Below are 23,331 nucleotides of genomic sequence, written 5' to 3'. Positions count from 1 at the left end.
ACAAAATGCTAGGATACTTTGTTAAACTAGTGTTATTCAAGTCAAGGGAAGTTATAATAATAATAGTAATACTAATTAAATTAATAATAATAATGAATTATACTTAGCACTTTTCTGGACAATCAACTCAAAGTGCTTTATACTTGAGTAATTTAGTAATGGGGACTCCCCTCCACCACCGCCAATGTGCAGCACCCACCTGTATGATGCGACGGCAGCCATACTGCCCCAGTAAACTCGCCACACATCAGCTATCAGGGGAGGAGACCAGAGTGATGAAACCTTCCTTTGTCTTTTGACACATTACAAGTCCTAATATGCCTGATAGCAGAGGTAATGGTTTGGCTCTTACTGATTTTACTGTAAAGATGATTTTTGAAAAGCCATAAAAAGGCAAGAGGAACCCGATTGACTAATCCTAACCCAACATTCAGCCAGTTGTGTGCTTCTTCTTGGTGAGTGTCATGATCCAGGTTCAAACTAGTAACATCAGAGATATAGAGTACAACTAGCTTTAGTGATCATGGCATTTGAAACTGCATTTAAAAATAAATAAATAAAAGCATACAAGAACTTTCAGACAAAACACCTCCAAGGTTTAAATGAATACACAACTTTATTTAAATAAATGCTTTGTCATAACAAAAAGACAAAGGTTAAAGGAGTACATAAATTACAGGATGAATAAATATTACACAGTGATATTCACTTAATAAATTGAGATTTTTTTATTTTTTCAGCAAAGTTCCAAATGCTGAACATTTTTCTCCTGCCACATTTTTTTTTCACAAACCAGTTTACATTATGTTAAGATAATGAATAGTTTGTTTCTTCTCCATGAAAAAAAGTTCGGCATTCAAAAGAAGCTATAGTTAGCTACTGTAATGAGAGCTGTGATTATTGCTGTAGTCTTACCAGGTAGGAGACACAGAATCTGATTGGAGGACACTTCTGGGGTTAGGCTAATTAAAAAAACCTAACAATTAAGTCTGGTTTTAAGTGGTGTATTTGAACTTTTACATTTCTATTTTAAATAACAAAGCTATTAAAATCCAGATCTTTATCATCAGAGCTCTGTAATTTACTGTCATTTGTAGCACCTGAACATGAGGATGCTTTGCATCAAATGGCATGTTTTAAAGAAATTTCAGAAACTATTTTCCAGATAAATGTTTGTATATATATGATCATAATCCTCTCCCATTTAAAAAGTGTGGTGAGCAACCTAGATCTGAATTTTGTACGAAATGTAAGTTCTTTTCAGGCTTTTTCTTTGGTTGAGATCCTTGCAATTAATTAGTTGCTCTAAATATGATGTTGAATGTAGTATTTCAAGAGGAAAATAACCATTCCAGCACATAGTAGGAGGATAACTCTGTAGGCCATATAAAATAAACTACATTAACCTGCTGGAAGAAACTATTTTATTAGACTTTAATAAAAAAAAAACTATCTTGTCTTTGCAAAACATTTATTTTTTTGTCTCACTGTGACAGACTGATGCCTTTTGTTAACACTTCGACAAACCAAAGGGAAATGTACATTCTCGCTCACCTTGTGTTTAGGAACAGTTCTACCAGGGAAAAAGGGAGTGAGCAGGAAGAAAATAATTATGATTACTACCTCCATTATTTCTACAGTTCTCAGATTCCAAAGATCTTTGTCATTTGCTAAGTGCATCTATGTGATGCTAGTGCTGATTGTGTCACCCTTTAGCAATTGCCTGTCAGAGACCAGAGTTCTGATAAATCCCTGACTGTTCTGTGCTCTTTTCCAAATGACTCTAAGACAGAAATTCTTTTTGTTGTGTAGTAGCGGAATTTGTTTTTATATTAGTAGTATTGTTATACTTAACTGAATTTGTTCCACACCCCAGGCATGGGCTGCACAGCCCCTGTCAAAGTAATTCTAAACCTTATTAAAGAAAACCTCCAATGGAAAGCAGCATCTGTTCCTTAAAGTAAAAGGAATTTGCTATTAAAGGTACAGCAAGAAGTCATTTTTTTTAAGTGCAAGCTGCTTTCTCAGCTGAGTTTATTTCAATTTCTGGTGTTAATGATAGAAATTTAAGATGGAGCTGACTGAATGCCAGACATTAACAGTGCTTTTAAGAGTGGCTCAAAAGCTTTGAAAAAAGATTTATTTTAGTTTAAAGAACATTCTATACAAGTCTCTGTGTTCATGCCGATTTAACATGAATACCAAACTTGTTTATGGCTTTTCCAGCATGTGTGCACATTTTACACGATTATAGACCCAGGGCTCAGTTTGCTTTTAAAGTAATACACAGGTACACATCCATAAAAGACTGTGGAATTTTTGCATTCCTCTTTTCAATTTCGTTTTCAAAGTTTATAGAAATTTTCTTTTTCACAAAGCCGTAATGCAAAAATCAATCTGGATAACATTTGTGTTTTTTAAACATACAAATTGCTGGCTGCTCATTACTTGTTGTCTGAATGATAACTGCACTAAAATATTCTGTGACAGGATTTGAGTGCACTGAATGCAGCAGATGAAGGCTGCTTTTGCTTTTATGCAAACTGATCTGCTCAATGGGATAACCGTAAGAGCAAGAAGAGAGTGCTATGGGTGTTGCATTGTTCTGAAAATGCAGTGCTTCCCCAGAGATTGGCAAAGTAAAATGTGTTCTATTTTTAATATATATAGATCAATCTGTGATCAATTATTGAAATTTTATGAGCCACAAAGAAATCCGAAATTAATTGACAAGTTTTGGAATTTAAAATGCTTAGTGGATTTATTATAAAGTATACTTATACCTATCTTTTTCATTTATTGTCCTATTTTAAATATTAAAAACAGCAAAGCAGTAGTAAAGCCTTTGGGATAAGTAGATTTAAGTTATGTTTTATATTTCTATTTCCAATTGCGGTACAAACTGTGTATTATATCAAAGGATTTCATATTTGCCTATAGAAACAGGGGTCCAATCTATCAATCAAGTCATCTGAGAATTCATCTTCATCTTTTTCTGAAGAGGCACAACCATTCATGCCGAGAAAACCAAAATTAAAGCTGCGGGACAACAAGACTATCTTTGATATGTTGTGATGCTCCAGTGATCTGGCATCACTCATTAAAAGCCTTTCTGCTCCGTTCTGATGTAGGCAGTTAGGGACTACAAAATGACCAAAAAAGTGGTCGTAATATTAATAATAAATAAACTTCAAATTGTGGCTTCAAGTATGGAATGGTCACTTTGAATATTCAGAAATATATGAATTGGAAGTTATCTGTACTGTTCATCGCTTGTCACATTTATCTAGACACACATTTGTGTTATGCTGAGGTACTTTTGTGACATAAAAGAACATTTTCATCATTCCAATTGAAAAAAAAATCAGCTTAACAGAGAACATCCACTGAACTAGAAAAAAGTGCAGTTTGCTAAACAGCAGACAATACACCTTTATTTGCCAGTATTATATGGCTGGATTAATTGCGGTTGCTACAATATATCATAATTACTATTATGTTACATGGGTATCTCCAAGTCATTTACTTTAATTTATCGGCATATATATTCTAGGCCTCTATTTAAAACTCCATTCAAATATCTAAAATATTTGCATGTAGAAAAGGCACTCACATTTCCATACAGGTCTAAGGCCACAATCTAAATGACCCTGTTGTGATAGTGTGTGTATTTTATTTCAGTGTATTTATTTTTTCCTTTTCTTTTTCGATTGGTGATTCAAGAATTCAATTTACAATTGACTTAACATGCTGATATAATTCGAAACAAATAAGTTAAGAGGAACAACAATCTTTCAGTTGTGACAGACTGAAATAAACTATGCAAATACATCATCATAATGAAAGCTTGTGCTTTAGTTCTTTTTAAAGGACACTGGCTCAAGTACACAAAAAAACCCTTGTGCAGGGGCCAGGCTTTTTCCCTAGCTCTTTGTAACAGAAACGAACCTACACTAAAACCTAGATTACACATGTTTTATTGTCTCTATTCAGAATCTTATTCAGACTAATTGACTGAATAACATTCAAAAACACAGCTCAGTAACTAGCAAGCTATTTCTTCACTGAAGGAAAGAATACAGCACAAACTGAATCAAACCAGACAATACCCCAGAGAATCTATTAGCTTATTTTTGTGTCAATGCACCACGTTCACTATATTTGAGACTATGCATCATCTTCACAAAACCTTAAGACAGCTTTATTTGTCTGTTAAAACTTTGGAGTAATGAAACTGTTTTACAAAGGAATTCAGAAAACAATAGGCAATGCAGTAGCTACATCAATCAAAAATAATGCAAAATCCTTTAAAAAAGTTGCAAAGTGATCTCTGTGTGACAAAAAAACAAGCAAACATTTTTACCACCAACAATTTTGAACTGTGAATAGATATATTGTATCAGATACTCTAGGTGACAGAGATAGTGGTCATGCCACCACATCATGCAGTCTCACAGTTTCCAATCAAGTTTCAAAGCTCTGCATATTTGAAGACAGAATCCCTTAAAACAACAAAGATATATAAATTGTATTGCTTGACCTCTTTTAGGCAGCAGAAATAGCACTCTTTGTGAAAATTAATGTGATTTGTTTGACAGTTTCTGTTTACATAGGCACAACTGGTAAAATGGACCATTAAAGGAGTCATATTATTTATTTGCCCACAGAATGCTGGTTTTAAGCTTGGTCTATGGTTCCTAAATTCAGAAACACCCTATCTCTATAGGACGTTAGAGTGTGCTTCCAGAAAGATTCCTTTATCAGTATTAATACACAGGAAACATCGTGGAAGTGTCAATGACAGGAAAAAAGACATTCTTTTATAAATTCGCTCTCTCAACACACTCACAAAAACACATACATTGAACCTAAAGAAATCATAAATTTAAGAAGCAAATGAGGTTCCCCTACAAAATAAGTGCTCTGACAGGACAAATACCTGGATAGTGAGAACTGTTTCAGCAGATCCCTACCTCATGTGTTTTTGTTTTTGAAAAACAAACAAATGCATCATCATTCTGCCTATATTATTAGTTCCTGGTATCTCTCCTGATGCCACAAAGTAATAGACGTGAAAGACAAAGCCTTTTTTCACAGACGTGCCTTTTGTTGCTTTAATTAAACTTTAAAAGAAATAAAGTTTGGTGCTCAAACCTCAGCTTCTATAAAAATATATAAATATATGTATATATTTTTACAAATGAATTGCTCAGACCCAGCTCATTTTGTTCAGAGAGGTCACATAATAGACAGAAAAAGGGCTAGCCCTACTGGGTCCAGCTAGTTAGAGTTGAGTGCACAGTCAAAGGTTCATATGCCTTTTTTTATTTTGAATCTCAAAGTGACTGGCGGGCGGACGGGCAGGAAGGAAGGAGGCAGGCCCTGGGTCATGTGTTCAGGGAGAGCTGTTCCTCACTCATTGATGTTGCTATTCTCCAGGTCCTTACATTGGATGTCTCCTCCACTGTAGTCAGTGCCCGGCAGCTGAACCCCGTACTTGTCCACACACCAGCATATTCCTCGTTTTCGCCCACGGGATGGCTTACACTGCATCACAGGGGGAATGAGGGGGAAAAAAAGCACATCAGTCTTTGAAGGGAACAAGACTACACTGTGTAAAGCCACTGGGTTTGACGATGCTCAGCTGGATTGAGGCCGGTAATTTGTCAGACAGGTTCCTCATTTGAAAGAGGAAGGGGAATTTTGCTTTTGTTGTGTAGCCGCAATCCATTTAAAGGCATTTCAGAGTCAAACACATCATGAAAGCCTCAGATTCCTGTATTTTTAAAGGGTATCTCCTTAATGATTAAAAATGAACAGAACAAGTCTTTTACTGCCAAATCACTGAAGGTTCCCACTGGGGAAAAAGGATATTTCTAAAAACAAGAATGATATACGAGAAATCCTCAGGTCTTTTGAATTTGACATTCTGGAGACCTGTATCCAGACTCCAGTTAAAAAGCTGATTTATTTTATTGACACAGAACATATAACATGAGGGGCCTTTACATCCAGTATCATCATCCAGATGATATATTAACAGACAACAGATGACAAGAGATATTCTGTCAAAATCAAATACTTTGACTATACAATTAAGATATCTTAAATAACTTTATTGAAGTTAAAGCATAGGCTGGCAGTAGATCAGAGATGACAAAAGTTATTAGGACTGCTCTGGGGCCTTTAATAAAGTATTTAGTCTCCACAGAGAACACAGCTACTTCTTTGAAAAAAGTACATTTTGCTTCTACATTAAGCATTTAACTTAAAATATCGCATCACTGCATCAGACATGGTAGTCAAGTTAAATCATATAAAAAGTACCTGTTTGCGCTTGAAGAAGCCCCTTTTGTCACAGTTTGGAAGATACAAAGACAGGGCCATAATCCGAGACGTATCTTTCATCTTTTGGATAATTCCATCAAGCTTTCTTCGACAGGGACCCTTAAAAAACATAGCAAGTTCAACCTGCAAGTTCATTTCAGTTCTACCTTACATTACAAGCAAGGTATAATCAAATTGTTAACACATTACAGTGCTAAGAACTCACACCCTTCCCCCCTCTGTGTGAACTTACAAATTCTGGCTCATGCTTGTCAATGGGGAGTGGAGAGTAATCTAAATTGCCAACAGATCGGGATTTTTCCTGCAGTCTCTTCTTTTCCTTACGCAGCGCTTCTGCCTTCTTGCCACGGATGGGGTCTTTAGGATGGAGAGGCACTTTGGCAGGGTGCAGGTCCTCTGTGATTTCAGCTGTCACTGGTTCTTCATGTTCTCGTGATTCTCGCTCTAAATAAAACAATAAAATGATCTGTTTGTGGATACATATGCTTTATAAACAAAATCTGCTGGAAATCCCACAGGTTGTCATAATAATTAAACGATGAGATAACAGCAGATATTTTCATGATTTCATTCTCGTAACTGCACCAACCGAGTACTAAGACAGCTTACAATACCGAAGGCAACAAAAGCAACCTGAAATTAAGTGCAACTGGCCCAAATTAAGTGTATGTTTATGCAAACTACGAACAAAATAATATTTTACGAGAACCTTAATTTTTGGTAACACGGTAAAGCATTGAAGAAAAGTTCAATTAACTTACAAAATTAGAACTAGACCATTTGTGAAATGCTTTGTCTGGAAAAAAAATATGTAAAGACTAAAGTAAGATGCATGATATATGTTATCAAATGAAGCAACAAATTCCTTTCTGTAATGTCTTGTGAACACATCTGTGGGGCTGGAAAATTTAACAATGTATTATATTAAAATTAGAAATAATTAACCTACACATATAAAAGTACAAAAAATAAACATTTTAAAATGTCTGGTTGGCTCCCTGTAATTTGAGGTACAGCAGACACAAAACAGCTTCCACCAGGGGGCACTTTTGCATTTGATCGCCTACTGCTGAACTGAATACGACCTTCTCTCTCATCTGCCACCCATCCCCTCTTCAAAACTCAGGTAGAACATTAGATGCTCTAACTAGCTAGAATGTGATCTAGTAACAGTCTTGGGGGGAGGACTGGGGGCAAACAAAATATTTCTCAGAAGAGTATTTGCATTTTAGAGTATGAAGAGTTGGAAACAGGTTATTGAGAACATTGAAATCTACCTCCTCATATTTAACTAAAAACTTGGAAAAAATACACATTGATAAAGCTTTCAACAGAAATTCCCTAACTTTCTGCTTGTACATCCAGCATCCTTCAACAAGTTAATGGTTTTAAGATGTACAAAATGTCCGAGCTTTTTGACCTCTTCCTGATTTGCTTCAATTTGAAAAATGTGGCTATACGAATCGAGTGGAAAGTTACCAGCTTCTCGAAGAATCTTTTACGGCCCTGACTCATGCTAAGTGCCATTTGAAGCCACAGTAACCACAGAACCATGGCAACTGCAGGGCTGCAACAGGCAGAGGTGGACAAAACTGCTGCCTAATGGCAAGTTTATTGCTTGGTAAAAAAACAAACAAACAGAAAATTGATTTTCAACTATTCAAACATAAGATATATTTTTCGAATACTTTATTGGACAAGAACATCAATGTTTGTCCATCAAAGAAGTGACAGTGTAGCTAGGATTCTGAATGTACTGTATTTAAAATGTAAAAATAATCTTTCAAATATTCAGGCACTTAGTTTTGTGCAATTAAAGATGCCCATGTTCAATAAAAGCTGTCCAAACTGTCCAGAAATGGAACAAACTATAGATTTTGAATTTAAGATTCTTCTTAGACTTTTACACCAAACATTTGTTTGTCAAATTAAGTACAGTGGTCTTTTAACAGTGGTCTGTTATAGCATAGGACATTTGTTGACTATAATACATGTGTTTGGAAGAATGACAGTTTAAGTTAACTATACATACTATACTATGCATATGTATATTTGTGGAAGATAATTCCAAAAGAAATCAAATTTGACATTTGATGTGCAATTCAGTGGTCTCACATAGGAATCTAGTCGTCTGGCATGCTAACGTCATTGTTCCTATCCATATGCAAAGATCTTCACAATCCAGGAACCTTGTTACATACAGTATCTCCCTATAAGCTGTATCTCTTTGCTCCAGCATGTTGGCAACTTCTGGATATTAGCAAGTTCAAGAAGAAATAACACCAATTAACATCTGCACAAAACTATAAATTACCTTTAAAACCTGCTTTAAAAGAATGCAAGTTGTCTCTAAGCATATCTATCAGTTTTCCTCCCTAGCTTCAAAATATTAATCTGATTATTTATACATTATAGTTCATGTAATGTTCAAGGACACCCAGATAGAAAGGCTGCTGTCAATCTGGTAGGTCAGGCAACTCAATGTTGCTAGGCACTCCACCCAGTTTCCACCTGGCCCCACTGTGTACATCTATAGGGGTCACTGTGAAACAGAAACACAAACAACCACTGCCTGACTTTCCTTTCTCAGCCTCTATGGATCCTGAAGAAGTTGTGCTCCCTAGATAAAATAAGCACCACCAAGGGCACAGGTTTCTTGAGGCTATCCAGTGTACACAGACCATCAAGAAGACAGTCATTCTCCCAGGTATTACTATATAGTAAGCATAGAATTACTGGGGTGTCTGCCAGTCCAAGACTAACTGAACCACTGTGCCAGTGGATGACTGTGGTTATATTTATCCAGTAAGGAAATCCGACAGAATGGCAATTGGAAGGCAGAGTCTGGCTGGAATGTTGAGGGAATGTGCCAAGTATTGTTGCAGAGACAGCAGCGAGATATTAGAGGACAGCTGGGTGGAAGATTAAAAATAATCATACAAATTAGTTTCCATACACTCTGGGACTTGCTTTCTGCAAACATCTTTTAAAATCAGTAAGGTATAATTGTTTGTTTTTTTTAAGATTGATGGCATAACAAACTATAGTGTAGTCAACTTTGGACAGACTCTGGATGAACATCGGTGTCTGAAGTCAAAATGCAAACTTTGAACCTAAGAATGAAGCTGATCAGGCAGCTCTATGCAGTTTTTCATCTTTAGCCTGCCTACACTTGCAATAGTAGATTTCTCTGGATCTGTAACAGTAACTTGATAAGAATTAGCATGTTTTATTAAATGGTGGAGCACAATCCACCACTATTGTATTCTCTGAATGGCTAGCTGGTTGAAAAAGAGCAGTTCCAGGGATCCTTAAATGACATATTTCAAGTCATGAAAAACACAATGTTATGGTCACATACGTCACACAGGAAACACAACCACCTTCTATATGTCACAGATAGATGAAGATAATTAATCAAGTAGATGCTATTAACGGGTTTTACCGTTTTCTACCCGTGTCACATTAGACATGGGTCAAGCCATTCTTTTTACCCCTTGTCTATTTCCCCAGTGCTGAAGGATTGGTGCCAAAATTTGATTTTGCTGTGAAGCCTTTCCCTGCTTCTAAAAGAAGCCGAGTTCACCCATATGTTATATCTGAAACAGTGACAAAGTGCTGGAGAAACTTCATGACATAAACATTATGTGCAGTCCATCTATTTAGATCTGCTTTGGCATAAAAGATAAAATTTGTTTCTACCTGCTTGATCACACTAAAGTTTCCATAAAGACCAGAGATACTGAGGAGGTAAAGGATGTGCACCTGATATGGGTCTCTTTAAATATTAACATACATGCTGGCCAATTATACTTCATGAATATCTTAAGTGCCTTACTGCTAGAAGAAGCAGCTCTTGTAAAAGTAAATTAACCCCACATTTTTGCAAAATCATAACAAAATTTTGAACTTTACATCCTGGCCCACAGTGTGTATTAGCAGACCAGTTTGGCTACGTGTACACCAATTTCCGGAGAATGACAGCTATTAAAGTAGCAATTAAGTTCTGCAGACATTCATTCAAGTAGATAATGAAAACGAACTAAAAATAGCATTGAACCTCAATAAGGGTGGAAGCAGATAATGCTAATGATCAGATGGCATTCTGAGCTGTATTAATTTGTTTAATGCACATCGCTACCCAACCATGGCTCCCAGGCCCTTATTTTGCTCCAAAGTATCAAAAAGCTCCACTGAATTAACTGTTGTACAGATGATGACCTTCAGGGAGGAGATGAGGGCCATGGGAAAACAAAAACATAAAATGACCAACTTTGAAGTGGATGTACAAAATTAATTGGTTGAATGTTTGCCTGGGATTGTCTTGCTTTGCATCTTTGTACACAATTAGTAAACAGTGATTAGAAAGTATACTTTAAAGAAGTGTTTAGAACATTTTTGAGAGAACAGAATAATGAACCTACAAGTACATAAGACACTACTGAGTTGTAGAGCAACATTAGTACAGAGTTCAGTTACTGTAATTCTATCAAGTGTTTATTTGTCCCAGCTCCCATGATCAAGCAAGCCCTACGTATTCACTGCTGCAGAAGAAAGAAGAAATCTTTCTTCCATATACAGTATATCTAAATGCAGACAAAATATTTTTTTTACTCATACAATATGTATGTTTTCATCAAAGCTGATGTTGCTTTCTGCACGATATCTGTAACAGTTAAAAAAACTAATAGTTGAATCAGAATAAGAACTTAAAATGATATCTAGGTTTGGTCACGTAATTACAGACAGGTGTCTTCAGATTAGTCAAGATAATCTCTAGTAATACATCTTCAATTGTAACATAAGAAAAATTCTGTCTGACAATGTTTTTTCATATAATAGGAATACCAAAGTCACTCAGAATACCAATCATTGTCTTAAAGCAGTAATTCTATAATACTTATATACATTAAACATATACTGAAAAAAGCAAAATCTTCATTTTTGACAGCTGACAGATAAAATGTCCATAATTTAATCAAACTAAATTCTGTTCTTCAAATAACATGTGGGTTTCTCTCCAAAGTATCAATGTAACCTTCCATATATAGAAAAATGTTTTCATAACTTTTGATCTATAGTCTAGATCTTTTGCCTAAAACCAAGATTGAAATAAAGTATTTTTTTCTATACTACAAAGGTCTAACAATTTGTCAGAATTGTTCTCTTTAAATATGATGTTGTTAAAGGCAAAGGTTATGTGCATATTTTGCAAATCTGCATGTAATAAGGGAGCAAAATTGCCATTTTCTACCTTTAGCTTTTCGTGCTCCTGTATCTGGCTTACAATTGCTCCTTTCTCTCCACTCAATTTGCATTGACCTTGCGTAGCTAACACTTCACAGGAAATAACCATTTTATAAGCATAATACCAAACGAAAAGAAGTAATAGAGTGTAATCAAACTAGTTTCCTGCTTATACTTGAGTCCAACATCCTGCTGCCGCCAAGTTAAAAATAGCAGAGATGTACTATTCAAGTCTCAATTAAGAAGTGCTTGCTGTAATAAAAAATGCTGGAGTACACTGCCAAGAAGAGCATAGGTAGTGACCTCAAAGCCCTAACAGCATTTGGTGGTCAGAAAACTACACTTTCCCACAGTATCACAAAGCATGGGATTGAAAACTGTATCAAAAACTATGCTTCTTGTTTCTGTTTAGTGGAAAAAGTCTAGTTTGATTATTGAGTGATAAGGCTACGAGTGACAAAAGGCATATGAGAACTTTGTACTCAATGGAATGGTGTCTTCAACAGAGCAACAATACTGAGGTCACCTCTTAAGAAAATAATGTTAAGTATCTATGTCAGGATCTAACAAGAGTAGGACCCCATATCAGTATGAATAATCCACACAATGTTTCCTACAGATGCCTTTCCAGGTGTCTTAAGTGGATAATCAGACATAGTCTTAAATTAATTTTGGTTTTACAACACATAAGTTATTTGTTTTGTTTTAATTTCAAAAACTTTCTTGAAACATAAGGCATTTGAAATGGAAAGATATGGACAAAAATAAATGATACAGTTAATATCTTAACTGTAGTTTAAACATGCTGCAAAATACATCATCACAATTGTGAAGTACCATACAAACAATATAAAGCTGTTGCTCTTGATGTTTCGTGAGCCTTCTAACCAATGTAAAACCTTAATTTCTGAGTTAAGGTGCTGCCTTGCTTTGTTGAGACTTTTCTTGCTTCACTTTTACTCTGTATGTACTGAATAACATTAATTCTGTCCAAGTTACTTGAAGCTCTTCTTGGTCCTTATGAAAGATCATACAACATTTTAGCGACACAGCATGCTGTTTGTGCCAAAATCGACATTTCTAGATTTGGAGTCACTTTTTAATCATCTTTGCTCTTTCTTGGCAAAGAATCTGTTCAAATGTAGATCACTTTTTTAAAATCTACGAGGGCAAAGATCTGCAGCCATGAAGTCATATCTGTTGGCAGCAGTTCACCAGTCATGATGTTCCAAATTCACACCGCTTCATAATGTGTGAAGCCACAAATCATAAGCACCCTTGGCAAGAAGAGCCAGGTTATGGCCACTTTAATGCCAACTTGAGCATTTCACTGTCTCATAAAATCAACCAATTAACGATTCAATTACACATGCAAATATAATCCAGTAACAGTATAATGAGACTTTGTTCTGGGGGGAAGAATGAATGTATAAAATAAAAACCCTGGACATTAATCCTCACTCAGCCAGATCCTACATTATTCTCTGGGTAGTTTTGGACACTTGAATTTCCCATGTACATCTCTGGTCTCGGTCAGTAAAACTGGGTCGAAACAAAACCCCAGCAGAAATGAGAAACTGTATTCTAAATACATCTTGGTATGATCGACAGAGCTTTAAAGAACTGTTCCAAAAACATTTTGCTGAATCATTGCACTGCAACTGTGTGCCCACTGCAATGTTAAGAGAGATGGAAAGGAAAGATTCCCATTTTTACATATAATTTAGCTAGGGGATATATTAACAGAGAGGGGACTTTTTCCTTTTTGAAGATTTGCATAGATTTAAAAACGAGATAGGATAAGGTGTCTGTGTGAGTGGAGAAAGAGCCTCCCCAAACAGAATTTGTGAGATATGAGAAGCGTATCAGGTTAAACATGATTAGAGGGATCTGTCTGCCATATATACAGAAAATGAATTGTTTCCAAAAGTATCCCAGCAACATGCTGACTAATGTATACAGTAGCTCTATCTGCCATATAAAAGGGTTCCCTACACAAGAATAAACAATCCAGGTCTAGGATTCTTCACTTATTGGATGTGAGGCAAATGCATAAGGAAAGGAAGACTGGTAATGCTGTCACAGGACCGACTCCAGTAGTATTGCTCCTGGTGTTTAAAGGCAGCTGGGATACATTTGTCCTGGGTAAATTAAGTGTGAACTTGATATTGATTCAGATTTGTCTGCTTATAGCCAGTCAGACCTTCATTCATTTTTAATTGCCCTCCCCCCCTTCCTCCCCCCCTGCACACCACCCTCCACCAACTCAGATTTAATCTGTGAACAGTAATCCGACTCTCGACACCACCCACAGATATAAACCTTAGCTCAGGCCAGCCAAGATCTGTTGCCCCCAGGAATCTAATGTCCACTTCATTCAATCTGGAAATTTCCAGAAGCAGGATTTGTAATGCAAAGAACTAATTGCAGAATGCTGTTCATTTCTATCTTTGTATAATAGCGTTCTGTTTAGTAATGTTCAGGGTGGAGAAATAACACTTTTTTAACCTGCATGGTTATATAAAGGAGGGCAAAATTAGCTACCATATGTGTTTACAGTACATGTATGGTATCCGGACAGTAATTCAGCAACACTACAGTATTAACTGTAAAGATTTTGCTCTAGTAGTTTTCCTTATACCCTGAAATAATTCCCAGGATGATGCAAAAGCTCAGCTTTTACAACAGCTAGTCTTAATGACACTGACCAAGACAAGCAGGCACTTAACAAGACAGAAACAGGTCTAAAGCGAGACATGGATAACCTCTTCACGGGCATTCAGATTAAAGGAACAGGCTTTGAGAATAGCGTTTTAGCAGATTTATGTTTTTCCACTCCAAGTCAGGTATACAAATCTGCACTTCTTTATGTTAAAACAGTACAGAAACCCCAATACTGCCTTAACTGGGCACGGAATTATACACCATTGGAGTGTTATTGACTGATAATTGAAAACAAAACATGAAACAAGGGAGCTTAAAGGAATTTGATGTCATTATTTTGGAAGAGTTTCTAAGGCAGTACACTCCACATAAATTTGGTCTGCCCGGGTGCACGTGCTAGTAACTGTGTCAGTCCAGGACGTTTGAAACAGATGCTTGAAATGGTACTACCTGCCCCTGACATCTGTGATACCGTCGTTTCGAGGCTGAAAAACTTGGTAGGTACTTTCTCATATTTATCGATTGTTGTAAAAAGACAATTATTCGCGCATCATACGTAATCCACTGAGGTAAGGAGAAGGAAACTGGCAATCTGAAATACACAAAATAGTCTGGCTTCTTTCCAGAGTATTTAAACACGTATATACAGTATGGTGAACGCGACTTGATTACCCCTCCAGCCTCCTTAATTTGTCTTGCACTGGTTGCTCGTATTTCTATTCGCTTTTGGCATCAAAGCAAATTTACGGGACAAAAGACATTTTAACACGAGAGATATTTTCTACAACTACACTGCCAACACAATATGTTGTCTATACATAGACAAGAAATTAAAATGATAATATCAACCAACCGTTTAGTGTTGTCAATACTGTGTAGCGCAATCGTAGTTTCCTTGATGAACCTGCTGCTTTGTGCTCAATTTTCTAACACCCCTTAGACGTTTCACATTTTTTAAAACCGTCGAGGAGAAAAAAAAATACGGTTGGAGGTTTTTTAACGTGTTATCACTCTTTATATTGTGTATTAGGTAACACTGGATAACACAGTGAGCGAGTGTCAAAGTTGCGCGCTGTCCAGCATCCACATTCCAGCGAGGCTAGGTTACATTACATATCTTGCACTTACCAATCGGTTGATGGTGCGGTTTGTATCCTTTCTCATTTGTGCAGACTCCCCTGCCATGCAAAAGGGCGTGAAGCGGCTTTTCCTCACCGCTCCGAGGCAAGCACCGGAGCCCGTGCGTGCATGTTCCGGTATACACACCACACGCCTGACCTTCTGATAAAGCGCAGGTCAGGCAGCACCCGCAGCCAGGCTCCTTAACAAGTTGGCAGCCGACCGGGACCGGCGGGCACATTGAAAGGGCTTTTTGATCACAGGGCTCGCAAGGCACATAAGACCCTAGGCACCCAGACAGTCCCAAGAAAAATGTCACCAACATAAAAAACCCGAGGATCATTTTCTTCTCTCAAAAAGCAACTCGTTTTTTTAAATATATGTATAATTTTATATATTTAAACAAAATGTTTAAATGATCTGCCACCGCACGTCAGATTTGACTTTTTTTCTGGAAGCTGATATCAAAGCCTTTGGAAGTTTATTAAAAAACAAATGTTAGCATCCACGCGCACCTGTATTCTTTTCGAGAGTTCTAAAAATACAGTTGTGCTAATCTGCAGGTGTAAAAAAATGACGTTTTCGCAGAATGAAGCAAAGTTTGATTTGTTTCCTTATTTTTAAATGAAAATCCAATATTAAAAAGTGCAGAACGACCAGATTGTGGAATACTCTAAAATCCTTTCTTTTGTTTAAAAAATGGTGTCCTGTCTGCAACCAACTGCAAGTCTGTGTAGAAAAGCCTAGCTCCTTTTCCTTTTTTTCTTTTTAAGCGATTCCAACAGTTTCCCCTCTGGAGAACTTTTCTAAGCAGACTGATCAACTTCAGACTAGGCTTGCCTTTTTAAAAACAGCCAAACCCCTAACTATGAATAAGCCAAACAGCGGTGAAGGGAGGCGCACTTGTCCCCTCAGTAAGGTGCTGGTTCCAGGGCGGGTCCTGGCAAGTTTCCAGTTTTTTTTTCCTGCAATAGGATCTATCTTTTACGCTTGAGGCTAAAATGATGCCAAGAGCGAATAGAAATACAAGCAACCAGTGCAACACAAATCAAGGAAGCTGGAGGCGTAATCAAGACTCGTGTTCACCATATATACGTGCTTCTGGTTTAAATACTCTGGAAAGTATTCAGACACTTGATTCCAAAGGTTTTGCATTTGCAAATGCCTTTCTTATCGGTTTCTGTGTTCTGTTGTAAACTACTAAACATGAAGCTTAGTCTCAGAAAAAAAAAACATCTCTTTATGCCACTCCACTATAGATATTGTAGTAGAAACAATACGCGTACATTAGAATTCAATAAAGACAATCTAAAGCTTTTGAGGATTTTGCGAGTTTTTAATATGCTTTGTCTTAAGCAGTGTCCAATAGCTTACAGAAACTCACATGTGGTGCTTAAACCACCAAAAGCGCCGATAACTATGTTTTAACAATACTATTCTTTTATATACTGTATATCACTTTTAACCCAAAAGTAATCGTTAAAATTAGTCGAAATAATTATACGACCCTCACCAAAATCAACAAGTAAAGGCACGCGCACATTGAATAGTACTAAACCATCAAATTGTATACAGTTTTTATTAAGAACTATAAAAAATAGTATTCGTGTTTTTAATTGACATATGGTATTTCCGTTTTGGTAGATAATTCACATATGACGTAAATCAGGATGAATTGTGAACAACCTATTTAAATTACCTGGAACTTTAACCTCTGTACATTTCATTTTTCCGTTTGAATCACCGTATGTATTTCCGTATGTAAATAAATGATAGTAATTTCCACCGTCATCAACATTGATGTTTGACAATAGACTTCTCATCTGTATTGTCTTTACTTGTGAATTTGAATACATTAATCAGCTTTTAATGTAACCCCAAAACCAGTCTATGCAGGCCTTAGATTCTGGTGCACATGCGTCCCCTGCTAAGGTCCCTGTTTTGTATTTAGATAACAGGGCTGTCAATGCCCATTTCTTTCTATTAATAGACTCGTTATAAAGCTTGCACCTGTCCTAACTATTGGACACCGTTCTCAACACAAAGGTAGAAATGTGCTCTTTAAACTGGGAGAGAAGCTGACATATTTTTCATTGTTTTTATTTTTACGTGTTGCCCGTGCAAATTATACCACAACACCAAAATTCTGTTTATCTGCAGAATTCACTGGCGTACGGAACTGGCCTTTGAGAATTTTCGAATTTTGGCCTTCCTAGATGAAATATGTTGTTCTTTGTGTAAATTGAAGGCATTCGTTTTAAGTCCGATATTAGATTTCACAATTAAAAATCACAAAATTCAAATTAGGTAAAGTTGTTGTGGACAATTTATTTTTACAGTAGCTTTTCTTGTATTCATCCTCACCCTGGCAAATGCAATACTCTTGAATCTTTTCTATTCGGTTTAATAATAATACAGAAAATATTTTTTATTTCAGTCAATGAAGTTTTTTTTCCCTACGTTTCAGTCTTTATAATTCAGTCTTGTTAATAAATGATTCTGTAGCAATCTAAGTTGTCCACTAGAAGGAGCTACAACCAATGACAAGAGACTTCAGAGGAATTAAGATCCTTAACTCTTTGTTTCTCGGCAATTTTAAAAATGGCCACGAAGTGTCCAACATCACCATTAATTTATGATGAATGTTAGAGTATTATATCCAGCATTCTTTGGCACCTACAACTGTAATTAGATCTTTACACCTGAATGTATGCAGTCGTTATAAGGTACATTTGATCATAGCAGGGAATATATACAGTACAGTATATCTACAGTATATGGATATGATAGGCGCTTTAGCTGTAATTCCTTTTTTCAGTTAGGGTACACTGAATACAGTATTTATACAGTAATTATGGAAACTGTTATTGTTGTTTTATGTTATATAACTGCTATTTTAAATCTTACAACATTGACAAATGTTATGTAGCATATTTTCATTTCCTCTATCAGATTTTAAAGTACTTTCTAGAAAGATCTTGTCTTGTCTTTTCTAGACAGAAAAGGAAATCAACAACAATGATGTGGAATGAAAAAGCACCTACTATGATGGTGGTACAAATTATTAGCAGTACAAAATTATTTTAATCACCTTTAGCTGATTAGGTGTATTACATTTTGGAATTAATGCAGTTATATACTTTATAGGTAAGTGTGTGGGTATTGAAAGTATCACTGATGCTAGAATTTTATTTTAAAAAGCTTACACTATGCATATTTTTATGGTTTGTATCCCCATATGTCATTGTCACAACCATGGAAATTGCAGCACTTGTAGAAGTTCTGAAAAAATAAAAGGTTTACATCATCATTGCTTCACTTAGATTTAAAGCCAAAAGCTGCTAGTAATGTCCATTTGTGATCAATTAACATACTTTGGACACTAAATAAAACCACTTCAAGATTTAAATTACTTAATCCTAAATATTATGAGAATGACTACATTTTTCTTGGGTTTAGAAATAAGTTTATATATTAAGAGCTTCCCATGGTCCTACATCTTTATTTATGTAGTTTGCAAACAAAGAGGTTATGGTAGAATCATAATGCAATGAACAGGTGAAGTAGATATTATAATTATTCAAATACGTATTATCTGATGGCATCACTTTAACTTTAATCTCAGGCTGTTGTTGGCTTGATACTGAATCAACAGGAGTCTGTATCCAGGAAGGATCCAATGCTTGACCCCACACCCTAAATGTCTCTCATAGTTTCAGCTTAGTCTTTGTTTTCTGCTGTGAAAATGTTTGTACCATTACATTTTCCTTTTAGATTCTTTTTAAAACAGCATTTGGTAGACACCCGTTGTTTCCATAATAGTTACCTGGTTTCAGTTACCTGAAAAAACAACTTGCCTATTGAAAAGATACTGGAAACATAGCTATCAGGTAATACTGCTATCAGTGAGGCAATACATTATAAGCACATAGGAAAACTTACAAATGAGAGGAGGCAATTTGGCCCATTTAGTTTTTTTTTGTAGTTTGTAGCTAATTAAGGCAAGTATCTCATCCAGGGATTCTCTAAAAAAATCCCAGGTATAATCTTCAACAACATACTGTAGCTGGGTAGCTTTTTCCATACTTCCACTAATTGCATCACCTCAGTTTGAGTATTCACCCATGAACTGTATTCTCTGTTAACTAAATATCAACCCAGACACTATGTTTTTGTGGCCTACTGCCTGATTTGAAAAACAGTCTTTTATGAGGAGCTTTATTAAAAGTCTTCTGAAAATATGAGATAACCATATCACAATATGTGTATATCAATACCTCCTGCTGCTTGTTCAAAGATCTCTAACAGACTGGTTAGAGAAGACCTACCTTTTCTAAATCCGTACCGGCTATTCCCTAGTTTCTGATTTTCATATATTCTAGGTCATCCTCTAGTTTAGCTTTAAAAATAATTTCCATAACCTTATACATGTAATAGTATATTATTAATACTAATAATAATCTGAGTTATCAGTCTTTAATTTCTCGATTCACTTTTATCACCCTTTCTATGATTGGATACTATATTATCAATTCTCTCATCCATGGTTATTACCTCTTTCTTGAGTGAATGTTGGAAGTGTTGCATCAATGACTTCTGAATAATATCCATCTCTAATGGTTCTTTTGTAGTTGTCATACTGAAAAAAAAATGTTATTATTTATGTAGCTTCCATTTATTACTTTAAATTTTGCTCTTGGCCTCTTCACCTGTGCTCTCAATTCATTTCACTCCTGTCTCAAACTTTTCATGTTCTGACTATGAAATAAATTGCAACACCATACTAAAAATGCTGATCATTAAAAGAAAAAGATGTGTTATAATGGGCATGGAGTGAGATACAAGGTTTTTGTTCTGGCCTTCTTTTGGAAGTTGAGATGCCATCTTTATGACCCCTCACCCTTTCTCAAGATTCCTACACCCACTCTATTTCTTAATGGAAAAATCACAATTGCAAATCTTCACCCTAACAAGCAGATGTCCATTGCAACCATTCAGATGCCAATTTGATCAATCGTTACTCTGTTGTTTCTGCTCCAATATTTTATCCCTTAGTCAAAGGGCAATAGTCTGATTGCATTCCTTAGTTTTGCGATTTAATCTTTGAATATGACGATTGTATGTATCTATTATCTGTGAAAAACGTCCACTCTGAAATCTATTTTTTAGCACACTTCTTTTCTTAAGCTTCCTTTCAGGCATTATTATTTTAATAGAAATATGGTATGCAAGTTTGATTTTAGATACCAGTATGCACAAACAGAACACATTTTTGCACTTGATATTTACTGATTGTCCTCTGACATGACACTGAATGTGGAAGCATAGAAAGCACATTTCAGTATTTCAGACTACTGGGTAATAGCATTTGAGCCAGTTATAAGGCATTTTTGTTTTTTAATAAAGAATGTATTATGAGGGTGATGCAAGTTTTAAATCCATGGCTGTTTTTCTTGGGAGAACACTTTTCCCTTCATTGCTACATTTGATTGACAGCAAACATTTTCCTTTTAGCTGTAAACATGAACTTAGTTCAGTAGTCTGACATGACTTCCTTTAAAGAGTATGTTTTTCCTCATATTAGATAACTTGGAGGTAGTTTGAAATTCAATGGCACCAGCAATGATGTGATGTTTGTACTGAGAAATTAGACTATTTTTAAAGAGCAGTTATGTTATTGTTAAAGTGATCAGTGCCCGTTTACTCCTACCCCCATAGTGTTTCTTGTCACCCACGTAAGTAACCTATACTAACATTTTCAACCCCACCAAAAATCTGCTAATCATTTTCTAATCAAATCGCAAAGGGATAAACTCACATAATTCACTTGACGCAAATTAAAATTTAATTTTAAATAACCCATTTCATGTGCATAGATATATTTTCAATTTATACCTGGTTTGGTGGTCTGTGATGATGGCATTCAATTATTCTTTTATGCTTTAATTTAGAAAGACTATGTGGGCTTATGTAAAGAGGATAATGAATACTAGCAGATATAACTTTTTTAAATAAACAAATGAAATAAAGTTACCCTTATGGCCTTATAATTCATTAAAATTTTAGCCACTTATGTCACTAATTGTGTTATCATTTTAATTTATACTATATGAATAACTATATTTTTGTGGGTAAAAAAACGTAGTAACCACGATGAATATACCATGGGAGGAATTACTGCTGGAAGACCACACAACCTCTTAGCCAAATGTGAACTCTAAAATAGAAAAAATAGTGATTCTAGGAAGAACCCCTACAGGCTTTTTATTACACGTAGAGCAATATACAAGAAATGGAAGTATTTCTGATCTACTGAATAGTATGATAGAAAATTTTAAATGACACACAAAAGTAGATAAACCACTCTTTAAATATAATTATTTACCTTTAGACGTCTAAAAATGCTGAGTATATATTTAAGCAAAGTAGGAGTTCTTGTTTGTATGTGGACATTTTGCTTTGCTGTACATTTTAGTTCATGTTTGTATGCTTTTTTGTAAGAATACAGTAGATCAAAGAGCGAGAGACTGTAGAACTGTTTTTTTTCTTTGTTAGTAATATACAGTACTTTCAAATTTGTTCCACATATGTATTCATCACCTCTAGCTCAAATTGCCTGAAGCCAACCTGGGTGCTGATCTGTATTCATAGTTCTTTTCTTTTTATTTATTTATGAGTTTATTTTCTTCTTTCCTATTTTAGCTTTGATTTCAAAGCAAAACTGACTATAGGAAGTATTCATGGAAGGTAGGTGATTATAGATTTAATACTAAGCAATAATGTCTTTGTCTTCCCAGATGCAATGATAGTGTAATGAATTAAGAATGGTGGTAATGATACTAGGAATGTTTTCTGATTTAAAAAAATGTACACATCCTGATACCATGTTAAAATACAAGATGAAGTGCCCTCTATTGAAATAGAAACCATGCAAGCAGATTACATATTTTTTTTTGTTTCCTGGCATAGTGTAGTGGCTATAAAGAGAGTTCTGATATACTAATCTGATGTCCTTGGACTGGCCACTCACCTTGTTAGCTTGTTAATTCTTTGTTTGGGCATCTCTTACAGTGGACTCCAACTAATTGTACCTCCCTTGCCAAGAGAAGTGGTTTGGTGATGTGGATGAGGTGCATCAAATTCAGTTTTCTGGTCCTAGTCCACTACAAAATAAACTCATAAATCATACAATGTTTCAACTGTGTCTTAGCAACAGACTTCTGTTTGGTGAGTAGGTGTAGAGAACACACAGGACACATCCCAATCAGACCTGGATTCTCCAATATGTATAGTTTTCTAGACTTAGTGGAACCACTCAGAAGGTGGCCTGTATTTTCAAAATGGTATTTAGAGTGGTGAGTGGTTCCACTCTAGAAAGCCAAGCATGTTAGAGACCCCAGGTCAGATCGGGAGGTGTCCTGTGTGGGAGGTGTCCTACAACTACTTTTTTAATTGTACTTTTTTACTTTCATTTCTATTAGGAGTGCATATAAAATATATACTTTTTATACACTCAGCTCATTAAATCTACCTTTTCAATTCTCCACAGAAATAATGACACAAGCGTTCCATCCAATGACAATATAGACTACGTGGAGACTTTTGTGTTTGCGTCACCTTTTCACTTTTTTAGAGCAGGGAGCAGAGCACATGGAAGGTTGGAGGAGGGAGGTGTCAGGCAGCAGGAGGTAGGACCCTGTGTGTGGCTACTCCGGTGGAGTCTGATCGGGAGGTATATAGAATACCAAACGAGAGACTAAGTCATGGTCTTAAACGAGAGCAAGGAGTCAAAAGCCAGAAGGATTCCAAATAGGTGAAGTACCAAAAATGAGAGGTAAAGTTGTGGACAAGAGGAGTCAAAAGCCAGAACGGTCGGGGAGGAGATCTCAATAGTGAGCAAGGTAGAAGATGGGGGAACGCTTGCATGCTTGTGTGTGGTTCGTGACAGGAGGA

At 35.9% G+C, this 23,331-nt stretch overlaps 1 protein-coding gene across 1 annotated transcript; it reads right to left on the bottom strand.

Moving 5' to 3' along the window:
* Positions 1-593: 593 nt before the first annotated feature.
* igfbp5b (insulin-like growth factor binding protein 5b) lies at positions 594-16,228 on the bottom strand. The gene is made up of 4 exons (XM_015359282.2): positions 15,388-16,228; positions 6,581-6,792; positions 6,328-6,447; positions 594-5,547 (listed from the first exon to the last, which is right to left on the bottom strand). The coding sequence occupies exons 1-4, from the start codon at positions 15,719-15,721 to the stop codon at positions 5,413-5,415; spliced, it is 801 nt and encodes a 266-aa protein (XP_015214768.1). The 5' UTR covers positions 15,722-16,228; the 3' UTR covers positions 594-5,412.
* Between the last annotated feature and the right edge of the window lie 7,103 nt (positions 16,229-23,331).

The sequence above is a fragment of the Lepisosteus oculatus genome, chromosome 12 (genome assembly GCF_040954835.1).
Source record: "Lepisosteus oculatus isolate fLepOcu1 chromosome 12, fLepOcu1.hap2, whole genome shotgun sequence".
Taxonomy (NCBI): Eukaryota; Metazoa; Chordata; class Actinopteri; order Semionotiformes; family Lepisosteidae; genus Lepisosteus; species Lepisosteus oculatus.
This window is presented reverse-complemented; position numbering and strand designations above follow the sequence as displayed.